This window comes from Poecilia reticulata, chromosome 22, assembly GCF_904066995.2.
Source record: "Poecilia reticulata chromosome 22, P_reticulata-male-v2, whole genome shotgun sequence".
NCBI lineage: Eukaryota > Metazoa > Chordata > Actinopteri > Cyprinodontiformes > Poeciliidae > Poecilia > Poecilia reticulata.
Window position 1 is genome coordinate 17,591,127 of NC_088851.1, and position 24,889 is coordinate 17,616,015.

At 39.3% G+C, this 24,889-nt stretch overlaps 2 protein-coding genes across 3 annotated transcripts in view; both read left to right on the plus strand.

Moving 5' to 3' along the window:
- LOC103458553 (pleckstrin homology domain-containing family G member 3-like) overlaps nucleotides 1–12,911 on the plus strand; it is a 38,214-nt gene extending 25,303 nt beyond the window's left edge. For both annotated transcript variants that reach the window (XM_008399458.3, XM_008399455.3), the window contains exons 5-19: nucleotides 443–512; nucleotides 595–641; nucleotides 723–873; nucleotides 1,071–1,202; nucleotides 1,410–1,592; nucleotides 1,683–1,775; nucleotides 3,497–3,583; nucleotides 3,663–3,693; nucleotides 3,928–4,029; nucleotides 4,141–4,173; nucleotides 4,938–4,948; nucleotides 6,435–6,800; nucleotides 8,063–8,179; nucleotides 9,472–10,849; nucleotides 11,684–12,911. In XM_008399458.3, coding sequence (XP_008397680.1) covers nucleotides 443–512; nucleotides 595–641; nucleotides 723–873; nucleotides 1,071–1,202; nucleotides 1,410–1,592; nucleotides 1,683–1,775; nucleotides 3,497–3,583; nucleotides 3,663–3,693; nucleotides 3,928–4,029; nucleotides 4,141–4,173; nucleotides 4,938–4,948; nucleotides 6,435–6,800; nucleotides 8,063–8,179; nucleotides 9,472–10,849; nucleotides 11,684–12,249 — 3,367 coding nt within the window. In that variant the 3' untranslated portion in view covers nucleotides 12,250–12,911. The remainder of the gene's footprint in view (nucleotides 1–442; nucleotides 513–594; nucleotides 642–722; nucleotides 874–1,070; nucleotides 1,203–1,409; nucleotides 1,593–1,682; nucleotides 1,776–3,496; nucleotides 3,584–3,662; nucleotides 3,694–3,927; nucleotides 4,030–4,140; nucleotides 4,174–4,937; nucleotides 4,949–6,434; nucleotides 6,801–8,062; nucleotides 8,180–9,471; nucleotides 10,850–11,683) is intronic.
- Nucleotides 12,912–13,049: 138 nt separating this feature from the next.
- On the plus strand, nucleotides 13,050–24,750 carry xgb (x globin). Its single transcript, XM_008399454.3, has 5 exons — nucleotides 13,050–14,111; nucleotides 19,176–19,283; nucleotides 22,105–22,225; nucleotides 22,333–22,413; nucleotides 24,588–24,750. Exons 1-5 carry the CDS (start codon nucleotides 13,933–13,935, stop codon nucleotides 24,705–24,707), a joined length of 609 nt encoding a protein of 202 aa, XP_008397676.1. The 5' UTR covers nucleotides 13,050–13,932; the 3' UTR covers nucleotides 24,708–24,750.
- The last annotated feature ends 139 nt before the right edge of the window (nucleotides 24,751–24,889 follow it).

The following is a 24,889-nucleotide window of genomic DNA, read 5'->3' on the forward strand; positions in this document are numbered from 1 at the left end:
TTCACCAATGCACATTTTGCTGGGTATTTCTTTGTATATAACATGATTACAAACGTATTGTGAAAAGTTAGTGCTCTGAGTTTTTTAAAACAAGAAAAATTTGATGGGGGATGAGCCATGTTGACTTGGTAAAAGGAAGGTGAAAAGTTTATAGTGCTATAAAGTGGCAACAAATGACTTCGGACCTGAAGAGCAGAGACAGGAACAGAGAGAATATTTAAGATGTTTTTTATTCTTATACTTTTCCTCATCCAAACTTGTCAGAATTTTTACTTTGCTTTTACTTGGTTTTTCATCGTTTTTATTCATTTTACGACAGTAATTGTGGGACAGTATCTTACATTTAAACTTAAGTTAACCCAAAATATTGATATAAAATATTGCTGTTCTAGTGTTCCTGCTTGAGTTCTACGCTTTTCATTTTTTAACTGATGTATTTCAGTGAACTGCTGCAATGTTTGGACATGTGTGAGAACGACCCCGTGGCTATTGCTCACTGCTTTGTTAATAAGGTGAGGAAAACCTTATCAAAACTAACAACTATATTCAATTCCTCAAAGAAATGTATTTATGCCTGATTTATGTTTCTTCCAGAGTGAATATTTTGAAATCTACACCAAATATTGCAACAATTATCCCAAGTAAGTATCCTGAGCTTTTGAAAAAGTTTTTTTCTTTCATTCTTCAATGAGATTATGAGTGCTATTCCTTGGTGTCTGCAGCTCAGTAGCAACATTGACTGAATGCATGAGGAATAAAACTTTAGCAAAGTTCTTCAGGGATCGGCAGGCCGCTCTGAAACGCTCTCTCCCTTTGGGTTCTTACCTTCTGAAGCCAGTTCAGAGAATCCTGAAGTATCACCTACTTCTGCAGGTAAAACATTTCCTCACTGATTTTTTATTTTTATTTTAAATTTGTCCATCAAGATTAGAGCAATTTTCTTTTAAACCACTTTATGCAAAAGTGTGAAATTTTGCTCAAACGAAAAAGTAAAAAAGTAAAATAAAGATCACAACAGTAATTGTTTAGGACTTTCTCTGAGGTTGTAATAACTTTGACTTCCCTTAAAGGAAATTGCCAAGCACTATAACCCAGATGAAGAGGGCTATGGGGTTATTAAAGAGGCCATAGACACCATGACCGGAGTGGCCTGGTACATTAATGACATGAAGAGGAAACATGAGCATGCCGTCAGAGTGCAGGTTAGAAAATCCAGTAAAGCTCAAATGCAACAAAAGGGAAAATCTGAGATTTAGTTGTTTTTTTATTATTATTTTAAATAGTTTGGTTGTTTTTTTTTTCACAAGTGGTGCTTTAGCGTCATGTGCGGCAAACATGAAAATTGCATTTAATGTCTTTTATGCTTGGCTAAGATTTTCTTCATGTAAAGTCTTGTTTTCTCACATTAGGAGATACAATCCCTGCTGATCAACTGGAAGGGTGCCGACCTGACCACCTGCGGGGAGCTGGTGCTAGAGGGCACCTTTCCTGTTCTGAGGGCGAAGAACACCCGGACGCTCTTCTTGTTCGAAAAGATGCTCCTCATTACCAAGAAAAGAGGGGAACACTACGTCTACAAGATCCACATCTCGGTACGACTTCTGATTAATTTTTACGTGATAAGTGAGAAAATGCGTGAATAGAATTGATGCATAACAAATAAATATAATGTCTTGTCACAGTGTTCCACCCTGATGCTGCTCGACAGCGCCAAGGATCCCCTCCTCTTCAGTGTGATCCATTTCAAGCGTCCTAAGCAACCCCATACAGTTCAGGTAACTGCAGCAAACATTTAGTCCATTTCTTTATAAACTGTGAAATGTGGAAGATTGTTTTTTTTTTTTATGCTAGTATGCAATATTTATCATTTCTAATGATTCGTGACATTTATAGACTAATACATTCTGCTCATCTGGAATTGTAGCCTTGAAAAAGTATTCACACCCCCTGAAACTGTTCACATTTTGTCAGGATAAATCTACAATATGTAGTTATTACTTTGAATGGAACTTTCTGAAATAAATAAACACAAAATTTGTGCATAACTATGAAGTTCATGAAAAATAACTACTGCTGTGTCCCCAGTACGTTGGGGTTAAAAAAAGCTGTTTTTCCACTTCACAGTGGCAGCATCATCTATAAACATGTTCCAATGTATAATTTGCCTTCCTCAGACAACTCAATTTGCAACAGAATAATGAGGCCTAATACAGAGTTTGAAAACTGAGAGCCCAAGCAATGCTGACAGTGTTGGATATTTAAGGGACACTTGAAGTCTTTCACATTCTTGATTTCTCAAAAAACAAAAAGAACAAAAACACTTTGGAGCTTTTTCAGATCAAGTTAAAAAGGACTGCCAGCTGCACAGATATGTAGAGATGGATGACGTGTTGCAGTCACTGAAGCAACCAACTAAAGCGCTTTTTACATTTTCTGTTTGCAATTAAATTAAATTTGTATTTGGTTGAATGATTTACAAATGTACCCAAGGCAACATTTCAGATGGTACAAAGGTTCTTCTACCAAAAACGACCTTAATGTTAATTAATCTTTTGTAGCAGTTGCAATAAAATTTAAGGAAGCATAGTCTCCATGACAACCATTTGATGCTATCTGTGTATGTGGTGTTCATACGCTGTCTTGAGAAGTATGAAATTGTATTATAAAAATGTTAATGACTGGATGAATATGAAATGTGTGAAATGTGTAAACGAAAACCTTGAGTTTTCAGGCTTTGTTTTTTGATTTTTCTCAATGATAAGTATCAGAATATCTGTAAATAAATGTATTATTGGTTGAACCAAAGGCTGTTGAACTAAATTTAGTTTAGATGCTGAACAAATTATTTAAATTCCTGGGGTTTTTTTCAGTTGTGGGGGATTTTGTAAAATGAAGGTTTCACTCATCACAAATTATGACAGAAGGTATGTATTTAATCTAGCATTTGTCATACCTGAGATCATCGTAGCAATAAAAGATCAAAATTTGTCCACATGCTTGACAGAAAAATTGCCCTTTAGTACACTGCAGAATATGAAGTGAGTTCTAGTACTGTATTATTTCACTTTTGTATTTCTGAAGTAGAAAGAAAAACACCTTGAGAAATGTTATTTTTTTTTATCTCCGTCATTTAAAATTGACTGCAAAATACAGGCTCAACAAAAAGGGACGTAAATGTGGAGTTTGCTAAACTCTGGCAACCCTCTGCTGTAACAATGGAGGTTCTGGAAACTGACAATATGCTGAAAAGCACTTTATGACCACTGTGATGTATGGTAGAAGATCTGTCATGCTGTGGGACCACATAAATAGAACTTTAATATAACAGTTATGTGCTTAAATATTATTTCATCAGTCAAATCAAATCACTAAGCACCAACCTTGTAAACGCATTATAAAAGAGAATAACATTTTGTGCTGTAATGAGTGATTGTATTAACAGCAGGTTTGTTGAATGGGTCTCGGTTGTGTGAAAGATAATTATCCGTGTCTTTAGGCAAAGTCTGTGGAAGAGAAACGCCTGTGGGCTCATCACATTAAGAGGCTCATTCTTGAGAACCACAACACCATCTTGCCACAGAAGGTAAGCGTCGTCCTTCCACACAACATTTCTTCCCAGCAACGTCAGAAGAGTCTTTAACTTGTCCCTTCTGTCTTTCAAGGCAAAAGACGCCAGTGTGGACAACTGCAACTGTAAGTGTTACTAATGGAGCATCTCTCCTTAAGTCAGGGATCGTTTAACCGTCGCCACAGCAACCACAGATGCAGCTAATAAAAAAGAGAGTGGCTGCTCATGTTCTGTGAAGAATATGGAACGCTTATTAATTTTCCAAGATGTCTTGGCTTATAACCAGCTCATCCATGTGGAGAAAATTGCTTTTTGTAATTGCAGCTATGAGTGTAATGACGTCTCCTTCCGTTTCTCAGATTCTGGGAAGTGTCAGCGTAGTCCGGAGAGGAGGATGAAAGCAGAGTGCTTCCAGAGTGACAGCTTCCATCTCGGAGTATGGAATGGGAGGAGAAGATCTGGTATATTTATGTCCGCTGTCTATCCAGTACATCACACAGAAAAAATAGCTGTGCAATGATAATATGGAAACTTTTTTTTTTTTGAATTTGCAAATTTATTTATTCTTTCAGAACCAGTTAAAGAAATCATAAAGAGCACCAACGGTGGGTACATTTTTGTGTTTTTCTTTCATTTCCGTTCACTAGGATTTTGGCAGCCAGATTCACAAACACTGCTTTAGTTTGAACTGCGTTGCGGCTGCAGTCCAGTTATACATGAGCTCTCTGCCACCAAGGTCATTTTGTTGGATAAGAGCTGCTGTTCACGTCTCCATTGAACTTCTGCTTTGTTCTCCTTCAAAGACACCTGGACAACAGTTCAATGGGCATGCACACTCACTCCCACTCCACCTCACCCATAATGAAGTTAATTATATGCTGCTTCGGTCGAGGCCTTTTGTCACTCGAAAGCTCTGTTCGGTACTCTATCTGGGCCCCGCCCGTCAGATCTGTGTCTTCCTGTTTCATTGATTGGTCATTAGAGCAGAGAACATCTGTATTCCTGTTACCCGGTCTCTCTCTCTCTCTCGCTCAATTTCTCCAGACGATGTAATGAACAAGCCACTTTCATGTCAAACCTTCTCATCTGAGTAAGGGAGTGGTTCATCACTTCCTGACAAATTGCATCATGTCCAGTTAAAGCCTCGGAGAGCAAGATGCTACTTATTGGCATTTACCTAATCACAGGATCTCCCTTGAGTCTGAGGCAGACTAACAGCTGCCTGGATGTGGAAGCAGAGATTGTCTCCTTACCCCTAAATGCATTTGAAATTCAGGATGTTACTGAACATGATATCTGACCTGTTATTGACATCCTTGTTTGTTTTTCTCTCTCGGTGCCTTCGCCTCAATCTTTGTTCACTCTGCAGCTGTTTTGAAGGTAAGTTAAGGTAATCCAAACAACTGGATTTTTTTTTGTAAGTCTTGGAAAACTATTTCAATAAGTAGCAATGTACTTTGCTGAGGTTACTCAACCTTAACTCCTACAGTTGATATAAAAAGTGAACATGCCCTGTTAAAGTACAAGGTTTTTTGAAAAATAAACAAATGAAACCTAGAAAAAGTTTTGTTACAAAACTTGTTCTACTTTCAATTTCACACGAAACACCTGTTAAGAGGGAGAAAATTCTTAAAAAATATTAAAAGGACGCACTAAACTTGCTGCAGAAGTATGCACAACCGCAAAGTAGCACCAAGTTGAAGCATTTTTAATTCAGGTTTACCCTTCAGTCGTCATCAGTCTTCTACCTATAGCAAGTCAGATAAATTGACAAAAAAAAAAAAGATCTGTCCAAAAGTGACATTTGTTATATTCACACTCTTAAGGCAAGTCGGCTCCAAAGCATCTTATTTAAAAAGTATCAGTCTGGAGAAGGATGCAAAAACATCCACAGCAATCAATGTACACCAGTGCAGAGTGAAGATGGTGATCAACAATTTGTTTCTCTAATTTGGATGGAAAAGATGAAACTGAAACGGCTCAGTAAGACTGGAGATCCCAACAATAAATACTATAAATTTAACACAAATTTTAATTGTCTTCTACCTGGTAGAAAACTTCCAGATCTCACTAAAATCCTTTGAAACCTTGCAGGAGAACGTTTAACTTGCAGTGAAACAGCACCAAGCCCTGGGGAACCCTTGTTTGTTATCTGTACAGCCGTACAGTCCTGCAGCTCTTTCAGCGCCGCTTCCTGCTTCTTGTTTGCCTCCCTGGCCGGTTTCCATCTTTTCTTTTCAACAATTTATTGAGATCATCCATAATGTAAAGATACTGTGGGTTTTTCTTTTACCTAATCCTGATGGGAGATGAGATTTAATCCATCTGCAATCTATCCACAGGCTTTGTTTCCATCTCTAAAGGATGCAAATGTATGGAAAAATCCTGCCAGGGCAACAGAATTTCATTTTAGGTTAATCAGATTCCCTGTAATTGATGTTTATCGGATAACAATTTTGAACTGCATCAAAATGGTGCATGAAACAAAGCGGTGCATATTTAAGCAAACAAGTTTATTGCTGCTTTTTAAAATAACATTTTCTTCAGTTTTGTGTGTTGTCAGTTGAGTTTGTCATGTTAAACATGTAAGTTACTTATAATAATCAGATTGTATTTTTATTATTTTACATCACAAATATGGAATTTTAGCAGAGATAGTTTTGTTGTTGAAAAATGTTCTTAACTGCAAATGAAAAATCCAATCCTTCCAGAGCACACTTTCTTTTCTTAGCCTGCAGAAATCACACAGCATCACGCCCGCTGCTGATAGACAGCACATCTTGCTATTTACAGCCTTGCAGTCATAAGATGGCTCTATCACAAGCCTTGCAATAACAAACCACATGTCTATGACTTCACGCTACAGCATGCAGACAGTGAAGGCGCACTGCTGGGGGATAGGAGCTCCCTGCAGCCAGCTGCTAGTGTCAGCACACTGACCTCCTGTCTAGGCGAGCCCCGGGGTGAGAGGCCGTGTGTGGAGGATCTGAGCAACTCTCTGGAGCAGCTAAATGCAGCTGACAGTGACTCTTCACCCAGAGAAAGAGAGGTGGGGCTGGAGCAGGAGAAGGCAATAGAGGAGGAAGAGCAGGAGGAGGAGGAAGGGGAGAGTTGCAAGGACGATGTGCTGATGGGAGACGACCAGGTAGCCGACTTTGCCAGCTCGGTGCTGGCAGCCATCTCCTGCTGGCACTATAGAGCCAGGGCTTTGCTTTCTACTCACTTCACAACGGTGAGGGTTTCTGCCACCCACGGGTTTCCCGCTTTCCGTTCCGTCCCAACAGCTCACCAAAACTAACACACCACTCTTGTCTCCCACACTGGCTCTCGTTCTCCATCACTCTCTTTTTTTTTCTTCCCCTATTATCCAAATTGACTCAATACTCACATTGTCCGTTCTGAATGCTTCAGTGTAGATGAGGGGTGTTCAGAAAAAACATCATGCATGTTTTTGCTTTTGTTCTTTCGGAGTTGAAATCATCCCAGTTTGCATCTAATTTCCTTTTCATATTTGTACTGCATGTGTATCTCATCCGAGTTGTTGCTGCTGTGTTTAATAACTATTTATGGGTGCATGACTTATGTTGTTAAGACCATGTTTGCATTTGCATGACAGTGAATATCCTAATGTGCTCTGCTAAATGTTGTTTGACTTCAAAGGTTAATGTAGCCATCTGATTAAACATAATTAGAATAGTAGGGGAGCTTTCTCTTTGATAATCATATCGATGAATATTTTCCCTCAGATTTTTTTATTTAGATTATTTGCTAGTTGTATTGATTCTAAATGGGAAGGAATAAACATTGTCTAAATGAGACTTTCCTTTTGTTTTAGATTTTGCAATTTTATAATATCGTTTATGTACTGTTAATATTTAGAAATCATTTTCATATTCTATCAAAAGCAATCTGCAAAATGAGATCTATACATTTTAAATCCAGCAAGCTCTAACAACCAAGAGAGATTTCTCAGGATTTAGGTTGTATTTTCCATCAATGAGACTGTTTGTTTTCCATTTACTTTTTCAAACAAGAAATAATTACATTAAATAAAAGATTCACATTCAATGTTTGAAACAGTTAATAGACAGTATGTAAAGTTAAATCTCAACATGGCTTCTGACTAATTTTTTAAAAATCTTTCTGGATTTAAAAATTTGTCAGAAGCCAAACATAGAGCAGAATCATTACCCAAACTGGCCACCAAAATATTTTTCAGATCATAAAATTGCAACTTGATACAAATTAATTGTATCAAGAAAATAATTTCTAACTTATTGGAGCATTTTTGCTTGTATACATTGATTCAACCCAAGATGATCAAGCCTAACTTTAATTTTCCTCTTTGAGCTTTTGGACCAATTACGGCTGAACTTGTAGGAAATTGTTTGGCATTCACTCCTTGAGATCTTAGATGGAGTTATAAAGCTTGCAAACTTGCTGACGTTGACCAAAAAGACTTTTGGCATAATGCTGTGCTTTATTCCCTTTCAGGATGACCAGAATGAGGACGCTGCTGAACTAAAAGCTGCATTGATAGAGGAGGCTGAAACCTGCACAGGGGAGGAAAACACCGACAATGTGTCTGTGAAACAAACTCTCAGCGCTCAGGTGCTCACAAAAGCCCAATATCACATTTATGCCTGCATCCTTTTAACCTAATTTCCACACACGCATCTGAGGCCACATGTGATACATATTCACTATTAAAGAATCCCCCCTCAACTCTCTTCCTCCCACCCCCAAGTTGTTGCTGGGGCCCATTTTCACACTCTTTCTTTATTTTCATTGTTATTTCTTTGCATACATGCTGGTTAATTCAATGTTACATTAGATTTAAAAATGTAATTCCTACCGAATAGATGCCCTTTGCCATGAGCACAGTTGAATCATCTCTACATGCTGTAGTTTTATTGTGCTGGAATTTAAAGCACCACATGGGAAGCGCTCCCCCACCCCCACTTCTGCAGCTTCTGCATCTGAGCTGAGTGAACCTTATCTATGGCAAACAGCTCCGAGCTGCGCTTTCTTTTTTTTAATTTATGTTTGCAATTTGCAGGCACTCCAGATGAGCAGGCAACACCTGGACACAGTGTTAGAATAGCAGCAGTCTAGGGTAACATCAGCAGGCTGAAGACCGGATGAGGCTCAGCCTAACTAGTCAAGGATAATTTAAACTGTCCAGGAAGAGCCAAAAGAAGCAGACTGCATTGCTAATGCAAGTTTGGAAATCTTACCCACAGACAATCAGTGCCTTGTAAAAGTATTCATACACCTTGGATATGTTAATGTTTTGTTTCTTTACAACCGCAAATGTATCTTAGTGAGATTTTATGTTATAGACCAAAATAAAGTAGTGAATAAATGAAGTAGAATGAACATAACAAAATGCTTCAAATATTTTTTTATAAGAAGTGTGGATATATGGTCAGCCATGCTGAGGCAATGCTTCACAAAATTCCCTTTTACTGCAGTTGCAGGTGCAAGTATTTTTTAGAATGCCTTCTACTGGACCTTCAGGAGGCATTTGATTGTGCTTAATTTTATTTAGAGGTATCAGTAAAAGGGGCTGAAAGCAAATGCATGACACAATGTTCATATATTTTTATTTGTTAGAAAAAGCATCAGTCATGTTCTTCTTTGTGTTGGTCTGTCACATGAAATCCCTGCATTGAAGTCTGTGACTATATTATGACAAAAAGGTCACTGGATTAAAAAAAAAAACAAAAAAAAACAGGAAGCCTAAAAAACAGCATTAATATAAAATAAATGCTGCAAAGATGTGGACGCTATGAATTTAACAGATTTTAAAATGAACTATTAAGCTAATGAGGAATGAAGAGTGCTTGTCATTAAAATGTGCATATTTCCGTTAGATAATTCCGTTATCTTTTTATGCACAGGAGTTGTGTCGCCTAGACCGTGTCCCACAAGCAGAACCAATCAACCAGCTGGAGGTGGAGAACTCCCACTGCCACAAGTCTACCATGTTCTCCTCCGAGCAACAAACTGAGACCCCGGAATCCTTGGATACTTCCAGGGAAACAGCAGGAGAAGAAGAGGGAGAGAGCGACTCTTCTGGTCTACAGGTGGAGGAGATGAGTGTACTAACGAACGGTGACCTCTCTGAGGAGGAAGAGGAGGTGCTTTCAGATAATAAGAGCAGTTTGCCTTCCTCCGTGTTGGACCAACTGACCGCTGAGCAATTCATCAGCAGTTTGTCACGACGGAGCAGTCTGGTTTCTGAGGACCTGAGTTTAGATAAAGACCCCTTTCAAAGCCTCTCGGCCTGTATGGACGTGGAGAAACGGATGGAGAAAATGTCGGACAGCTCTTCACCAGAACCACAGACCTCCTCAAAGCACGACCTGTCGGGTCCTGAGCCTGGACTGAGTGAAGGAGAACGCAGATCCACTCTCTCCAAGAAGGATCAAATTCTCATCCATAAAATCAGGCAATACTATGAGCATGCTGAGCACCAAGACGCTAACTTCAGCCTCAAGCGCAGGGAGAGTCTGTCCTTCATCCCCGCCGGCCTGGTGAGACAGCTGAGCCGACAGCTGAATGACGTTCCAAAGGAGAAGGCTGGTCCAGCCTACAGGAAAGGGCTCTGTAGAAACAGACCCACTTCTTGGTCCGTGTTCGACCTTCCTGGGTTAGAAAAGGGTAAGACGAGTGAACCTCAAAGCTCAGCTGAGGTCAAGGTTCGGTCTAATAGCGTCACGGAAGCATTTACTGCAGAGGAAGAGTTCAGGCCTTCGTCTGAAATGCTGAAGGTTTGGGAAGTTATGGAAACTGAGGAGGAGATTCAGGAAGTGAAGCAGGAGGCAGATGATAAAATTGACAGCCAAAGAGTCGAGATCAGCTTGGATACAATGGAGGTCAAAAACAGTAATCAACCACCAGTGATGGAAGAAGAGCCTGAAATGTGCTCTGCTGCAGATTCTTGCTCCGTGTCTAAGCCTACGGCCAGTTCCTCCACAGCGGAGCAGGGTTCTGCTCAGCTCTCAGAACCGTGTCCGTCCCCGGCATTTCAAGAGGACGACCACTGCCACCCCAGCCATTTACCCAAGAGCATTAGCTTCCAAACCACCATAGACGAAGACCAGATCCTGCACGACATGGGGAAGATGAGAAACAAGGTGTTCCAGCTGGCTCGTCAGTACAGCCAGCGCATTAAAAACAACCGGCCAGTAGTGTGGCAGAGGAGCAGACAGGCTGCACACCAGGAGGGTCTCCGGAGTGCAGCTGCTGTCCACCAGGAGAAGCTGAGAAAAACTGGTAAACAGAACATCATCGATCAACACTTTGAGTGCATCTTGAACTTCCTCACATTCTTTCACATCACAACCACAAGCTTCAAATGTCATCACATATTTATCGCAGGTTTATTTTTTTTGCAAACACCTGAAAAGTGCGTTGTGCATTTAAATTTTGCAGAACCAGTTCTCACATTGTTGCAGACTGAAATATTTGTTCATTTTTCTTTGCGAAATAACTTCAGATCAGTCTGGGTCAAGATAAGCCGTTGACATTAATTTTAAAGGCCTATTTAAAGGCCAATAGAATTTGAGTCTGGACTTTGACTGAACCATTCCTTCACATGAATCTGCTGCGATCTCAGCCACTCTATTGTAGCTCTAAATGAATGTTTACCATCGTTTTTCTTGGGAAAGGTGAACATTTGACTTGTACTTTTGCTACATCCATTTTTCTATCATTCCCACAGCATGAAACTACGTCTGCCATGTTTTGGCGTAGGGATTTTCTCTTCAGGATGTTAGTTTTTTCCTCCACACATTTATCGTGTAGGCCAAAAAGAGCAATTTTGGTCTGATCTGAACATTTGTTTGCTGTGTCTCCTATATATGTCACAAACTGGAAATGAGACTTCTTATGGGTGCCTCATGATGTTTAATTACCGATATGCTCCAACAAACTGAAGCATTCAGGTGAAATGGGAAAGAGTGGCTTTTGTGACAAAATGTAAATAAAATTCAAGAATGATTGATTATGAATAATTTTTTCACAGTTCTGCATTAATCTGCCTCTAGTTGTTTCTTAAACAGAAAACTGATGTAAACTTCTTGTGTTTTTGTCTCTGTTTTCACGCAGGTAAGCCTAACTTAAGGTTGCCCATGAATGTTTGTGAACAGGAAGTCATTCCCGAAGTTTGTTCTCCAAATTCGGATCAGACACTATCTTCTCCCGCAAGCTCCCAGGGCACGGCCCCACACAGCCCTCAGTCTGAGTCCTTCCACTGGCCTCACGTCCAGGAGCTGCGTTCAAAATACACGGACACCTCGCACTCTCTAAGAACACACTGCGTCTGCACAGGACCAGATGGGGTAAAGTACAGAAGCTCGTCAGACCTCCACGCAGCTCCGACAGACTGCTGTAAGAAATGTCTCCAGGTAGAGGACTGGCCTCAGCAAAAGAAGGGCTCCCTGCTGTGCAGGTGGAGCTCCTTAGACCACATGCTGGGCTCTGTCCCTCTGCACGAAGTTCAGAACCTTCAAGAACCTTCGCGGACTCGTTCACCGTGCCACAGAATCCAAGGTGAGGATGGGCTCCTCCAGGAAGTACGCAACGGCGCAAAGTCACTGAGTTCTGGGAAGTCCTCGGAAAGCAACCTCGTGAGGAGTTTACGGGAGAAGTTCCAGAGCTTAAGTACAAGCTAAACAGCGTGCACTGTGTATATCCAACATAAACCTGGGAGTTAGACGATGCTTTCTATGTTTGCTCTGCATGTTTCTCCCTCAAAAACTCCATGCATGGGGTTTCTTGTACAGGGGACAAGGTGCAATAATTTTAGCACCAGTGTAACATTAAAGGGATGGTATGGGCATGCCACCTTTAAAACGGTAAGATGCACATTTTGACTGCATTTGTTTGCACGCTACATTTTTGTGTGAACATATAAATACATATATCGTCTCCTGTATCAAAAAAAAAGATATGTTACCTACTGTTGGCTGCTATAGTCATTAATATTAACTCTGCAAACTATCAGTGCAGAGTTTCTGAGAGCGACGGCTAAGAGCCCTCGATTGCCAGTAAAGTCTTACTTCAGACACCAAAGACGGTTAGATTTTAGTCTTTGTTGTGCTTTGATGCACAGGGACAGCAAAATATGCTCCCACATTTTCCTGAGCTGCTTGTTAAAACAGTTGTGCACATCACTGGAGCTTTATTTTTTTATCAGCAACCAGTTTATTTTCATGAAAGTTATTTATATGTCTGTATATTGGGATAGTTTTGACCATGTGTAAATTCCAGATACTCAAACTTGTTTTTGGTTATGTACAGCTGCCCATATTTTCAATAAAAACAGAAATGCTAAGGCTGCAATGCTATTTTTGTCAGTGAAAGATGGAATCTTCTGCGTAGGGCTGTGTCCCACAGAATTGTGTCAGCAATTCAAGAACCTATTTTTTATTTTATTTTAATAGACACTTATTTCTAATGCAACAAGGAGCAGTTACAAGCCAGTGGTTCCTTGTGGAAATCCAAAATGGAGTGTTTAGATGCAACCTTTCAGCCAAAAGCAAAAAAGGTGGGCTGAAATACACTTTGGAAATTTCAAAAGATTGCTTTCAAAAGATTGATTAGAAGATCATGCTGAGGGTCTGTTCTACTGCCTGTTTTTTTATATATTACATTAAACTTCTGTAATGGCATTGATCCAACTCTGTGAAAATGTATCCCAAGAAACTACCCAATTTACAGATGCTTAAGTAAGAATAGTCGTCAAACATACAGCCAGAATTGTGCTAAAAGTTTGTTCATGGCAACAAAATGCACAAGGTTTCTTTGCAAGTTGCTCAGAGTTATTCAAATAAAAGTGTGTTTACTTATTAAGCCTCTATTTGCAATCCTTGGGTGAATCGAAGAAGAACACCCACCTCCTTAACAGTCGGTGTAGTTGTTTGTGTGATAATCTTCTGTTATGGTATTATACTGAGGCCATATTTGTGGCTCAGTTCAGTTCACCCCGAATTAAATCATACTTGGTTCGAAAATCAGTGTAAAGGTAGCAGTAAATGCCCTAGCTAAAACCGGAAATACAAAGCACCATTCTGCAAAATAAAAGCTCTTTCGGAATTATGCGCTCACTAGCGAGGTGTTTATCTTATTGTGAAAGCAACAACCAGAACCAGCCTCCCCAACTGTAATTTCTGACTTGAGTGATGCTTTTTTGTTTTGGTTTTTTTTTCGAAAAGAGGGGAGACAGTTCAAGACGCGCACTCTCAAACCAGACGCCTCGCTGAACAGTTTAACCTTTCGGTTCTATGTCCGTTATCTGGGACCGGCAGTGAATAATAACAAAAAGTCGCCATCATCTCCGTTATTTTAGATGAAGAATGGGGTGCGCGATTTCAGATCTGGCAACAAAGAAGGAGTTTTCACAGAGGGACGGAGAGGAGGCTGCAGCCGCCGCAGCTGCTGCGCATCTCAGCGAGGAGCAGGTTCAGATGATCAAGGATTCCTGGAAAGTTATTCGAGACGATATTGCCAAAGTTGGGATTATTATGTTTGTCGGGTAAGACGTCTTCACACTATCTTGGGTCTTTCTTGTTGGGTTTTTAGTTTTAAAATGATTTTTTTTAAAATAGTAACATAAAGATCAAATGCCCTGTAGAATTTTTTACGTTTAAAACAACAACAAAAAAGTATCAATGATTTTATAAAATGACGTATTTAATTCTACTAGTATGGTCACAACAGAAAAAGGAGGAGAAAATAAACTTTTTTTCTTCATCGCCATTTTCAAACTCCAGTCCTGGAGGGTCACTGCCCTGCAACTTTTAGATGTGCCTCTGCTGCAGCACACCTGAATAGAATAATTAGGTCATTATCAAGGCGCTGGATAACTGATCTTCACAAGGAGGAGGTAATTAAGCCATTTCATTACAGTGTTTTGTACCTGTGGCAAATCTAAAAACTGCAGGACAGTGGCAGTTTTTAGGACTTGAGGACTGGAGTTTGACACCCCTGTCAGGGCCAGCCTTCCTTACCCAGGCTTTGGCATAAACAAACATTACACTATGATGTCATATTTTACTTTTGAAATACACTGCTAATTAAACTATGACTGCAAACCTGACAGAAATAGCAGTTATTGATGACCACAACAGCATCATAAATAATAAAATCGGGTATCAGACAACGGCCCAAGTTTTCTTATTGGTGCATCCCTACTCTGTTTTAGTAGGGATGCACCAATAACGATCTTTTTTTTTTCTTTTTTTTTTTTTTACATAAGATGTAAAAGGAAAGTTATTTACTTTATCTTCTCAACATTACCGGGTTGAAAAGGAAGACTGAAACTGTCACCTTCATAGATTTCAATGTTTACATTGTTTAAAACATTGCTTAAGAAATCACACATTAATTTGGTACATATATATAAAAAAACATAGAAGGCATCTAAAAAAATCTTTTGGTCTGAGCAACTACCACCTAGTCTACATGGAGATGTGTATCCCCCTTAGACTAGAGGGGTGGCAGAAATTCAAAAAAGTAAGTCAGGCTGCCAGTTTTTATTATGTTTGGTCGAACAGGTTGCCCTCAACTGGAAGGCTGCTCTGGGCAGGAAGCCATATCACCAGTATCTAAAACTACATCTAATTTCAGGTGTTAAAATGCCTTTTCTAAGGCATCTACTCGTTGCTGACCTCATGACCTCTCAGGTCTACTTAGGATCTTTGGGAATGCTTTCTGATGGGAGCCTAGCCTGTTACAAGCCACAAACTGTACATTCCTCCTGCTTGATACTCTGACCCACAGCTTTCCACTGAGAGCTGGAAGCAGAAACCTCCTGCTTGTTCTCCTCTCTTATCTCTCACATCCTAACATCGTTACCTGAATGACAGAGCTGCTGGTCTGCAGTAGTGTTGGCTAATTAGGGCATTAGCCATCAGGAAAACTAATGTGTACAATTTATGAAGATAACTAGCGTCCAGGAAAACATTTTCATCTCTCTGAGAGTTTGTAGAAAAGGATAATGCAAATCAAGAATGATAAAGTGAAAAACTGTGAACCCCGTGGTGTAAAAAGACCTTCGGATTTGCAGGTTTTCAGATAGATGAAGCTCAGAGCCAAACCAGGGTCACCGCACCGGATCTCGGCTGCAAACAGAGATCAATTCAACACTCGGTATCTTTCTTCCTGCCAAAGAATGTTCTCTCTCTTACACATATTCAAAACGAGCAAAGAGCAGATCAAAAATGGCCGTGAATAATGCATAATTGAACGGAATGAAACCTCTGTGCGAAGCCAATTAAAATCCCACTTGAGCCATTCGCGGGAGCAACATTGTCTGCGCATGTTGTGAGAGCGTGCGCACTCCTGTCCACGAGAGGAACAAACAATAGTGGAAAATAACAAGAGCTCTACACGCTGCCGCTGCGCTGAGAGGGGAAGCAGTCCGTTTCCCCACCTTTTAATATCAGGAGTAAGGCCAGGGACAGAAAATGGAAAAAAGAAAGTTATTTCCTTTATCTTGACAGCACTACTGAGTGAATGACTAAAAAAAAAAACAAAGAACAAAGACTGCCTTCAAATATTTCAATGCTTAGATGCCAACATTTATTTAAAACTTTGCTTAAGAAATTAGAGATTAAATTTGTATGGAAAAAAATATAGAAAGCATCCAATAAGATCTAGCCGGCAGCTGCCTCGGCTAGATCTTCTAAGTCAAACTGTGGTAATCAATATCAATAAATCACATTTCTATGAATCAAAAGAGACTGTTCCTTACAGAATAATTCACACTCATTCGGCTTTTCCACATTCAGTCATCTTCATTCTGAGTCCTTAAATAAAAACAATTGCTTTCATCTGTCACCCAACAGGTAAATACAGTGTTAAATGCAGCTCTTCTAAAATGGCTACAAAACTATCCAAAGTTTTTAACATCCAATACCACCATGTGAAAACAAAAGATGTCACAACTACAGAGCTGCCAAGTGACTGATGTCCATTTAAACTGACAGGCCAGACCAGGAGAGCAGTTATCAGCGAAGTAGCCAATCAGTTTCTGGTGGGAGAGTTTGACATGACGGCGATTGGTGGGGTGGTCTATCTTTTCATGGGAATTTTTGTTTGGCACACAGCAAACATGTAGAAGAAGGTCTTCTGGTCATGCAAAACTACATGGGGTAGAAACCTAACATGCACCATTGTCATTTTTAAGATTTTTTTCTTTGTAAAAAAAAATGTTCAAAATTCTCCATAAATAAATGCGTCAAATGACCAAAACTTATGTCTTACTCCATAAATAACCTGCGTGTAAAAATCTTCCATATTAAAAACAAACTTTTCTCCCCTTTCTGAATATTGTTGCTAGGTGTGGGAAATCGCCTGCCTTGGATGATGCTCATCTGTTGCGTTTCCTGTCACAAAACATTCAGTTGACCAAAGCAGACCTTGAAAATAACTCGGACCAAAGGAGCTGAGAAATATTGATCTTTATGGCTAAATACTGCAGAAGAAAAGCCTCCTCTGTGCAGCAAACAGACACACAGATCAGAATTTATGCTTAAAACTGAGAGTTGTCGCTCTAAACATATTATTGCAGCCGAGTGACAGAAAACGTGTGCGTTAAGCTGATCATTTAAGGATCATAAATTCCTTTCAAGATGGTAAATCAGCAGCCCGGTGACTGGTGATTACCAGTCAACTGTGTCTGGAAATTTGAACCAAGGCCAAACAAAACGGAGATGTTGTGAGAGATGTCAAAGTAATGAAAGACAGACTTGAAGCTTAAATAGAAGAAAAAGGAGTGAAACACAAACAGATTGTAATGGGAATTTGTGGTCATGACCGAACTGTAAGGCTCAGGCTGAAGGAAATGAGATTTACACACTGAAAGGCCAAATGTAAATCATGATAAACAGCTAAAGAGGGAAGAAACAAGATTAGAGTGAGCCGGAACGTTGGTTTAATGCAGGTCGGATGAAGCACATGGAGATAACGGCCTGAGGAAAACAGGAATTCATCCTGTCTAGATGTATGGAGGCTGCATGTTAAGCTGAAGGACGAGGAGAGGACGTTTCTCCGCATGTCGGCATTTTGGAAATTGTTTTAACTTTAATCGTTTGCTTAAAATCATTAGACTTTTTAATTGACAGCACATTCTGTGGCAGTATTACATTCATCTTAATTGGGATTTTATTTTACTCTTGTAAATGCAGACTGTCAGGTTAAAGCTTTTCATAAAACTATCTGCTAATAAAATGTCTCGCTTACAGGCTGCTATGGAAGCTGATTAAGTATCTTATGGAAAACAGTATCCAATCCAATCCAACTTTATTTATAAAGCACTTAAAAACAACCACAGCTGATACAAAGTGCTGTACAGTAAAACACAACATAACATTAAAAATAAATAAATTTAAAAACTTAAAAAAAAACTAAAAAAAACTCTTACAGTTTAAAAACAAAAGCACACAATTTAAAACTAGATCCCGCTGGTGTTGAAAGCCAAGTAAAATAAATGGGTTTTAAGACGAGCTTTAAAAGTGGACAGTGAAGGGGCCTCTCTGACCTGCAAAGGCAAGTCGTTCCATAACTTTGGGCCAATGACAGAGGAAGCCCTGTCCCCTCTGAGCTTCCTCTTGGATCTCAGTACCTCCAAGAGCAGCTGATCTGCTGACCTGAGAGACCGATAAGGTACGTAGGGGTGAAGAAGCTCAGAGAAGTAAGCCGGGGCAAGATTATGCAGTGATTTCAAAACAAACATAAGAATTTTAAAATGAATCCTAAAATATACAGGCAGCCAGTGAAGTGAGGCCAGGACAGGGGTCACATGCTCCCTCTTTCGAGTTCCTGTTAAAAGTCGTGCAGCTGCATTCTGAACCAGCTGCAGACGTGAGAGCAGCGACTGACTGACTGACTCCCAGATAAAGTGCGTTACAGTAATCCAATCGAGTTGAAATAAAAGTGTGGATCACTTTCAAAATGCTGCCTGGAAAGAAAAGATGTCACTGATGCCAATCGCCTTAAATGATAAAAGCTCGACTTAAACACGGCTCTGATTTGGCTGTCCAATTTAAAATCACTGTCCACCTTAAAACCTATTACCAAGATCTGTTATTTTGTAGAGTTAAGTATCCTTAACTCTATAACCTTCCAGCTGAACTAAATCTCAGGATCCACAGCCAGAGACGGCTGCAGCTGTTGATCAATGGGCAGCAAACTGAGGAATCATCTGGCTGACAAACTTGCTACTGATTGCAGCTGCTGGTTGTTAAAGTCGGAGCGCAAGGCCGTTGGGGAAATAAATACTCAGACCAAGATCTGTGAAAAGAAAACAAAAAAGCTAAATCTGATCTCTTTTCAAAGTACCAGAGGAAGAAAAATGGCTGAACAGTGAAGCCACTTATCAAAATGATGACGAGAACAAATGTGTGTTTACCCTGAATACAGGATCACACTGTGACTAATCCTGAAGGGTTTTAATCTTCATGATGTAGGGGGGGCGGGGGGGACCCATGGGGAACATTTGTTTCGGTTTGGCCAAGGATGTGACAGGCTGCCTCACGAGTGGCTCTCAGAGGCTTACGGATGGCTGATTCTGCTGCTCTTGTTGTCTTGGTAACAGGTTGTTTGAGACGCATCCCGAGTGCAAAGATGTCTTCTTCCTGTTCCGAGATGTGCAGGACCTGGAGAAGCTGAGGACAAACCGGGAGCTCAGAGCGCACGGCCTGCGGTGAGTTGCGGCCGACACGCCTCGACACGTCTCGGCACAGACGCCCAAACGTCTCGACACGTTTGGGCGTCTATTCACGCCCCGAAAAGTATTCACACCCTGATAGCTTTTTCTAATTTTGTCCCCTGACAGCCACAAATGTTAAACTATTTTATGTCTTAAAAAAAGACTAAAATCATGAAGTGAATTTTCTAAAATATTTTCTCGCTGTTTTAATTCCAGCATAAAGAAACGATTTAGTGCAGAATGTGGCAAATTATTCTTTTTTTCACAGAGTTTCACTCAAAATAAGTCTTCATGATGCTGTTTGTTTATTCTCTAATCTGCTCTATGAAACCACTAAGGCCGTAAAAGAGTAGCTGGATTTATACCAAGATTAAACCACACCCAGACAGACTCTGTTTTGCAAAATGAGTGACTCCTGAAGATGTCTAATTTAAAGTGTGGAATACTAATTCATTTCCTGTCTACTTCACAGTTATGTATGGAGGACCAAAACTGACATACTAAGAAAAAAAGCGTAATTTATATATTTAGTCTTTCCTTGTCCTTACACATGAGTTTCCGTCAAAAAATGTATATATTTTCGGAAAAGTAAGAAAAGGAGAGGAGGCAATGACAAAAGAACGAGGGATGGTATAAGGAAAAGACAAAACAAAATATTTACTTTTCTTGACAAAAATGCATGTTTAGGGGAAATTAAAAAGAAAATGTATACATTTTTTGTTGGAAACTCATGTGTAAGGACAACGAAAAACTAAATATATATTTATGCTTTTTTTTCTTAATATGTCAGTTTTGGTCCTCCATAGTTATGCACTATTTTGAAAGCCAAAGAGCTTTGACATCTGTGTTTCAGTCTGGTTTATGTAAATCTACATTTCTGTTTGTTGGTAAATATTAAAATCTAATCCATTCTTTCCGTCTTTATGTCCAGCAGACTTTAATTTAAGTGCTGCATTTATTGTACTTTTGCTTTGAATTGTACTTTTATTTTTTTCTCAGCCTTTAATGGAGAAACTGCCAATTGCTGTTTAAGGCACATAATATCTTGAAATAAGCACAAATTAAGAGGAAACCTGCATATCACTAATGTCTGGGATCAAACAGCAGAAATAAGAAATTGTGAATCAGAATCGGTCGAATCGGTCGGTTGCAGTTGTTTACTGATGACTCAAACTTGTTCTGCATCAGCACTTTGTCTTCTCAGACAGCAGGAAAGTGGTTTGTGGATTATTAAATGTAATTAATGTCTATAATTAGGTCTGATGTTAATGTTAGGACTGTTACACAAATTTTAAAAAGACACACCCTGGGGGATGAGGTTCACTTCTACATCTACATCATATTAGGCACTAGGCAAATTTTCAAGCACTCTGAGGAATGGTGGTCACTAGGTTACAAAGTCCCTCTGAGGGAATTTATGGCAGCCAGATGAACCGAAACAAAAAACGTAAACAGTGCTCATGTATGTGAGACTAAAGCTCATCCTTGTGGATTGAATTGTTTTGGAGCAAAATAATTATGTTTAGTTTGTTAAAGTAAGAAGGCCCTAGGCATTTATGCAGCACCTTGTGAAAGTAGTGCATAACTGTGAAATTGTTGCTTTTAAAATTTGAAAAGTGTGGCATGCATCTGTGTATGCGCCCACTTTTATTCTTATGTCTCTAAATAAAACCCAACTGCCTTCAGGAGTCTAAGCAGAGACAAGTGTGTAATTTTGTTCCAGAATAAATCCGGTTGTTCTGTAAATGCCTCTGAGGTTTGTTGGGGAACAAACGGCTTAATGAAAATCAAAGAACACGGTCGCTCTGTGAAGCCTGATGCAACCGAGGTAAAACGAGGTAACTCTGGAGGAGCTGCAGAGATCCACAGCTGATGTGTGATTTTTTTTTTTTTTTTTTTAATTACGTAAAGCACTTTGAAATGCCTTGCTGCTGAAATGTGCTATACAAATACAATTTGATTGATTGATCTATTCAAAGATCTGGTCACAATGGAAAAGTGCGAAGTTGAAATCGATTGTTTTTAAAGAAAGCCAAAGGTAGTCGGAGTTTTGTTTGACATGCAGGGGACATGGCAGCTGTGAAGGAGAAGGTGATTGGTTCAGATTAGACCAAAAACTGACACGAAAAACACTTTTTGTAGAACAAATTAACACCGTTACCTCAACCAGGGGAGTATCATGCTGTGGGGATGATTTTCTTCAGCAAGGACAGGGGAAGTTGGTTTGATTAATTTGAAGCCAAAGTCAGCCTTTTGAAAACTATAAAAAAAAATAAAAATCTGAAGCTCTCTTCTTGCACTCATTTATTTTTCTTTATATAAAAATAAAACGAGGTAACAAAACCACGCTGCGCATATTAAAGAGACGAGCGGCTAGGAAAGTGCAAAACACTTCAAGTGGTTTTATAATCTGAATGGTTCTCATCGATGCAACACAGTGAGGCTGAGCCAAGGCAAAAATAGCCAATTAAAATCTGAGGACTTGAAGGTGCAGAGGGCAGTGTGGCATTTCAACAATCCATGCACAGATTAGAGGCATTCCACATCCCAGTGGGAAGCTTTTCTGCTGGAAAATCAGATGAGACCCCGACACCGAGCGAGGAGGAGAAGGAGGAGGAAGAACTCCGGATTGATGGCAGATGTAAAAATGAAAAAAAAATAAATAAAAGCATTGTGCAAGTAATATGAGCACAAATACTTTACTAGCTCGTTTGTAAGAGTGCGTATTCCTTCTACACTGATATTGGTAACAGCAGGATGTTAGTGGATCAATGAAACTGAACCCAAATCTCCCAACCCTCTCTCGATCTCTCAGGGTGATGTCCTTTATTGAGAAGAGTGTGGCCAGACTGGATCAGCCGGAGAGACTGGAAGCTCTGGCTGTGGAGCTGGGAAAAAGCCATTATCACTACAACGCCCCACCTAAATACTACAACGTAAGACCCTCTGACAATCGCAGCAACCACAAGAAGTGACAAGAACAAAAACAAAACGATTATCATCCGCAGACAAATCAGTCTCTAACATGGATGGTGTTTTTCAGTATGTGGGTGCAGAGTTTATCTGTGCTGTGCAGCCCATCCTAAAGGAGAGGTGGACCGCCGAGTTGGAGGAGGCTTGGAAGGTAAATCGAAGAAATGTATCAAACAAATGACAAACAATTAGGTCTTGGAATTTCAAAATGAATGACTGGTCAGTAGGGTAAGTCTAAATAATTAAATTAATGGTATAGACTTAACTTTTTGTGGTTTTTGTGTTGTCTGCCTAACAAGTGTTTGGTTACGTTGCTTTTTTTCTTATTTATTCTCTGATGTTAAAAATCCCTTGAAAATATACATAGTTGCTTACAACTGGTTAAAGCTATTTTTTTTCTGTGAATCTGAAAAATTAATGGAACCACAAAAGGTTGAAACTCGGAATCTCATAAATATTTTACAAAATTCAAACATTCTAAATCACATTTACTCTTAAAAGTTTTAATAATCGGTGCTCCATCAAAAAAGGTAGGTTAATTAAAAATATAACTTTTTCTAGCTAAAATATGTTTATAGTACTGGGTTATAAATAACTTATTTGCTCAATTACTTCAGAATTAAATCTAATAAACGTCTTCATACTTTAACAGTACTGATGGAGTGCTTCATGTAAAAACAATAACCTCCTCTCGTACTTGTGGTCTGCCAGGCCATTGGCTCCAGCACAGGATTTTTCATTACTTTCACATACAAAGTAATTATTTTCCAAGTAGATTTTCATTATTAGGATTCCAGGGATCTTTTTTTTTTTATATCGGTAGTGCAAATGGGCTTTCATGCACATTAAAGAGGTTACTCACTGGAGAGAAGAAAAAAGGAGTGTGTCGATTCAGCAAGGGTCAAATAGGCTGGTCTACAGGAGAGTAAATCATTAACAGCTTGAGATGAACTTTGATGCATTTTAATCTAAATTTTGAATTGCATTATATTTTTATTATTTTGTGTGTCTCTTTGAGAAACAGAATCTAGGTGATGATGCAAAAAAGAGCAGCTGATTTCTGACTCGTCACTTTCAGCCACAACACTGCTGCTGTGGACAAATGTCCTCGATGCAGCGTGCAGCATGTCAAATTAAAGATTCAGACTACTATAAAAATCTGTGTCTGATGGAACTTACCACGGCAGAAATAATAGGACATGGTTTTGCAGCCTCGTGTTGTGCTGCTGCAAGATTTGAATCATCTCAAAAATGACTCCCCAGCAGGCGAATCCATTTTAGGATTACCTTTGTTCCTAAGCAGAGATTTCTGGGAAAAGATCAAAGGCTACATTTTTATATATGCACAGAGTTCTTTATCAAACAGCATCTATGGCCCTTTGTGAGCTTTTAATCTATTGTCACGACTACCTATGAATATATTTAAACCGTGTGCAGTTAACCTGTGGAGAAAAATAAGTACATCTTTAAATCCAAGCCACCAAACCTTAAAAAGACAGCAAAGTTCAGAGATTTTTTTTCTAATATTAATGACTATGGCTTAGAGGAAAGTAAAACCCAGAATTCAGTCTCTGAATATTAGAATATAACAGACTAGTTTAAAATGTTATTTCTTTGTAAAGTGCATTTGAAGTTCCTGAAAAGTGCTACACAATGTGATTTTATATAAAAGAAACATTTTAATACAGAAATATTGTGTTATGTCTCATATGATCCTTGGGAGGACTGCTGTTGTCTAGCAGACATTCACAGACACCTTTCACAAGGAAGGGAAGAGACTAAACAAATTAAAGAAATTAAGTTTATAGAAAAGTTTAGTGGAAGGACAAAAGCAGCACAAGCAGTAAGGATAAATTAGCATGCATTGGTGTAAATTCTCAGAGTTCCAGGACATGAGAAAAAGTTGTTTTTTTTTAAAGGGCAGGTCTTTTATTTTAAAGATGTTTAAACTCATCTAAGAGGCTTCTTCAGTACTGAAGCCTGGACTGGAAGTATCAGACCTATAAGTTATCATTAATGACACTATCATCTCTTCAATTTCCTGTTAATGTTAACACTGACAATACCAACTTGTGAATTGCTTTGGTAACGTTGTGAAACTCATTGTTGACTGTAGGTGATAGAGCAGCAGTCTGATCGTTTCTGATTACAACTTATAAGCCTGATATTTCCAACCCGGATATCAGAACTAAAGAAGCTTTCTGTATGAGAGATGATTTGCTAAAATCACCTACAATTTACCTACAATTTAATTTTTTATTTATTTTTTTTCCCAATTTAAGTACCTTTTTCATGACATGCTTAAAATGTGTTTTACGTTTTCAGACGATGTTCCAGTATGTAGCGAGCCTGATGAGGCAGGGATATCAGGACGAGAGCGACCGGCAGCGCAACCTGACAGCGTCCCCAAAGGACAGACTGGACAAGAAGAATACAGCTCTATGAACTGACCCGTCTCTAAACAATACAGACTGATTTTACCAACACAGCACAGAAATGTCTATATGTATACACTGTTTGTAACTGTATTTTTTTTTCTACACTGCCCATGCCCAGTCATTATCTGTCATTTTAACAGAAAGAACTGAAATCATTCACATTTTTAACCCCCCAAAAAAAAAAAAAAT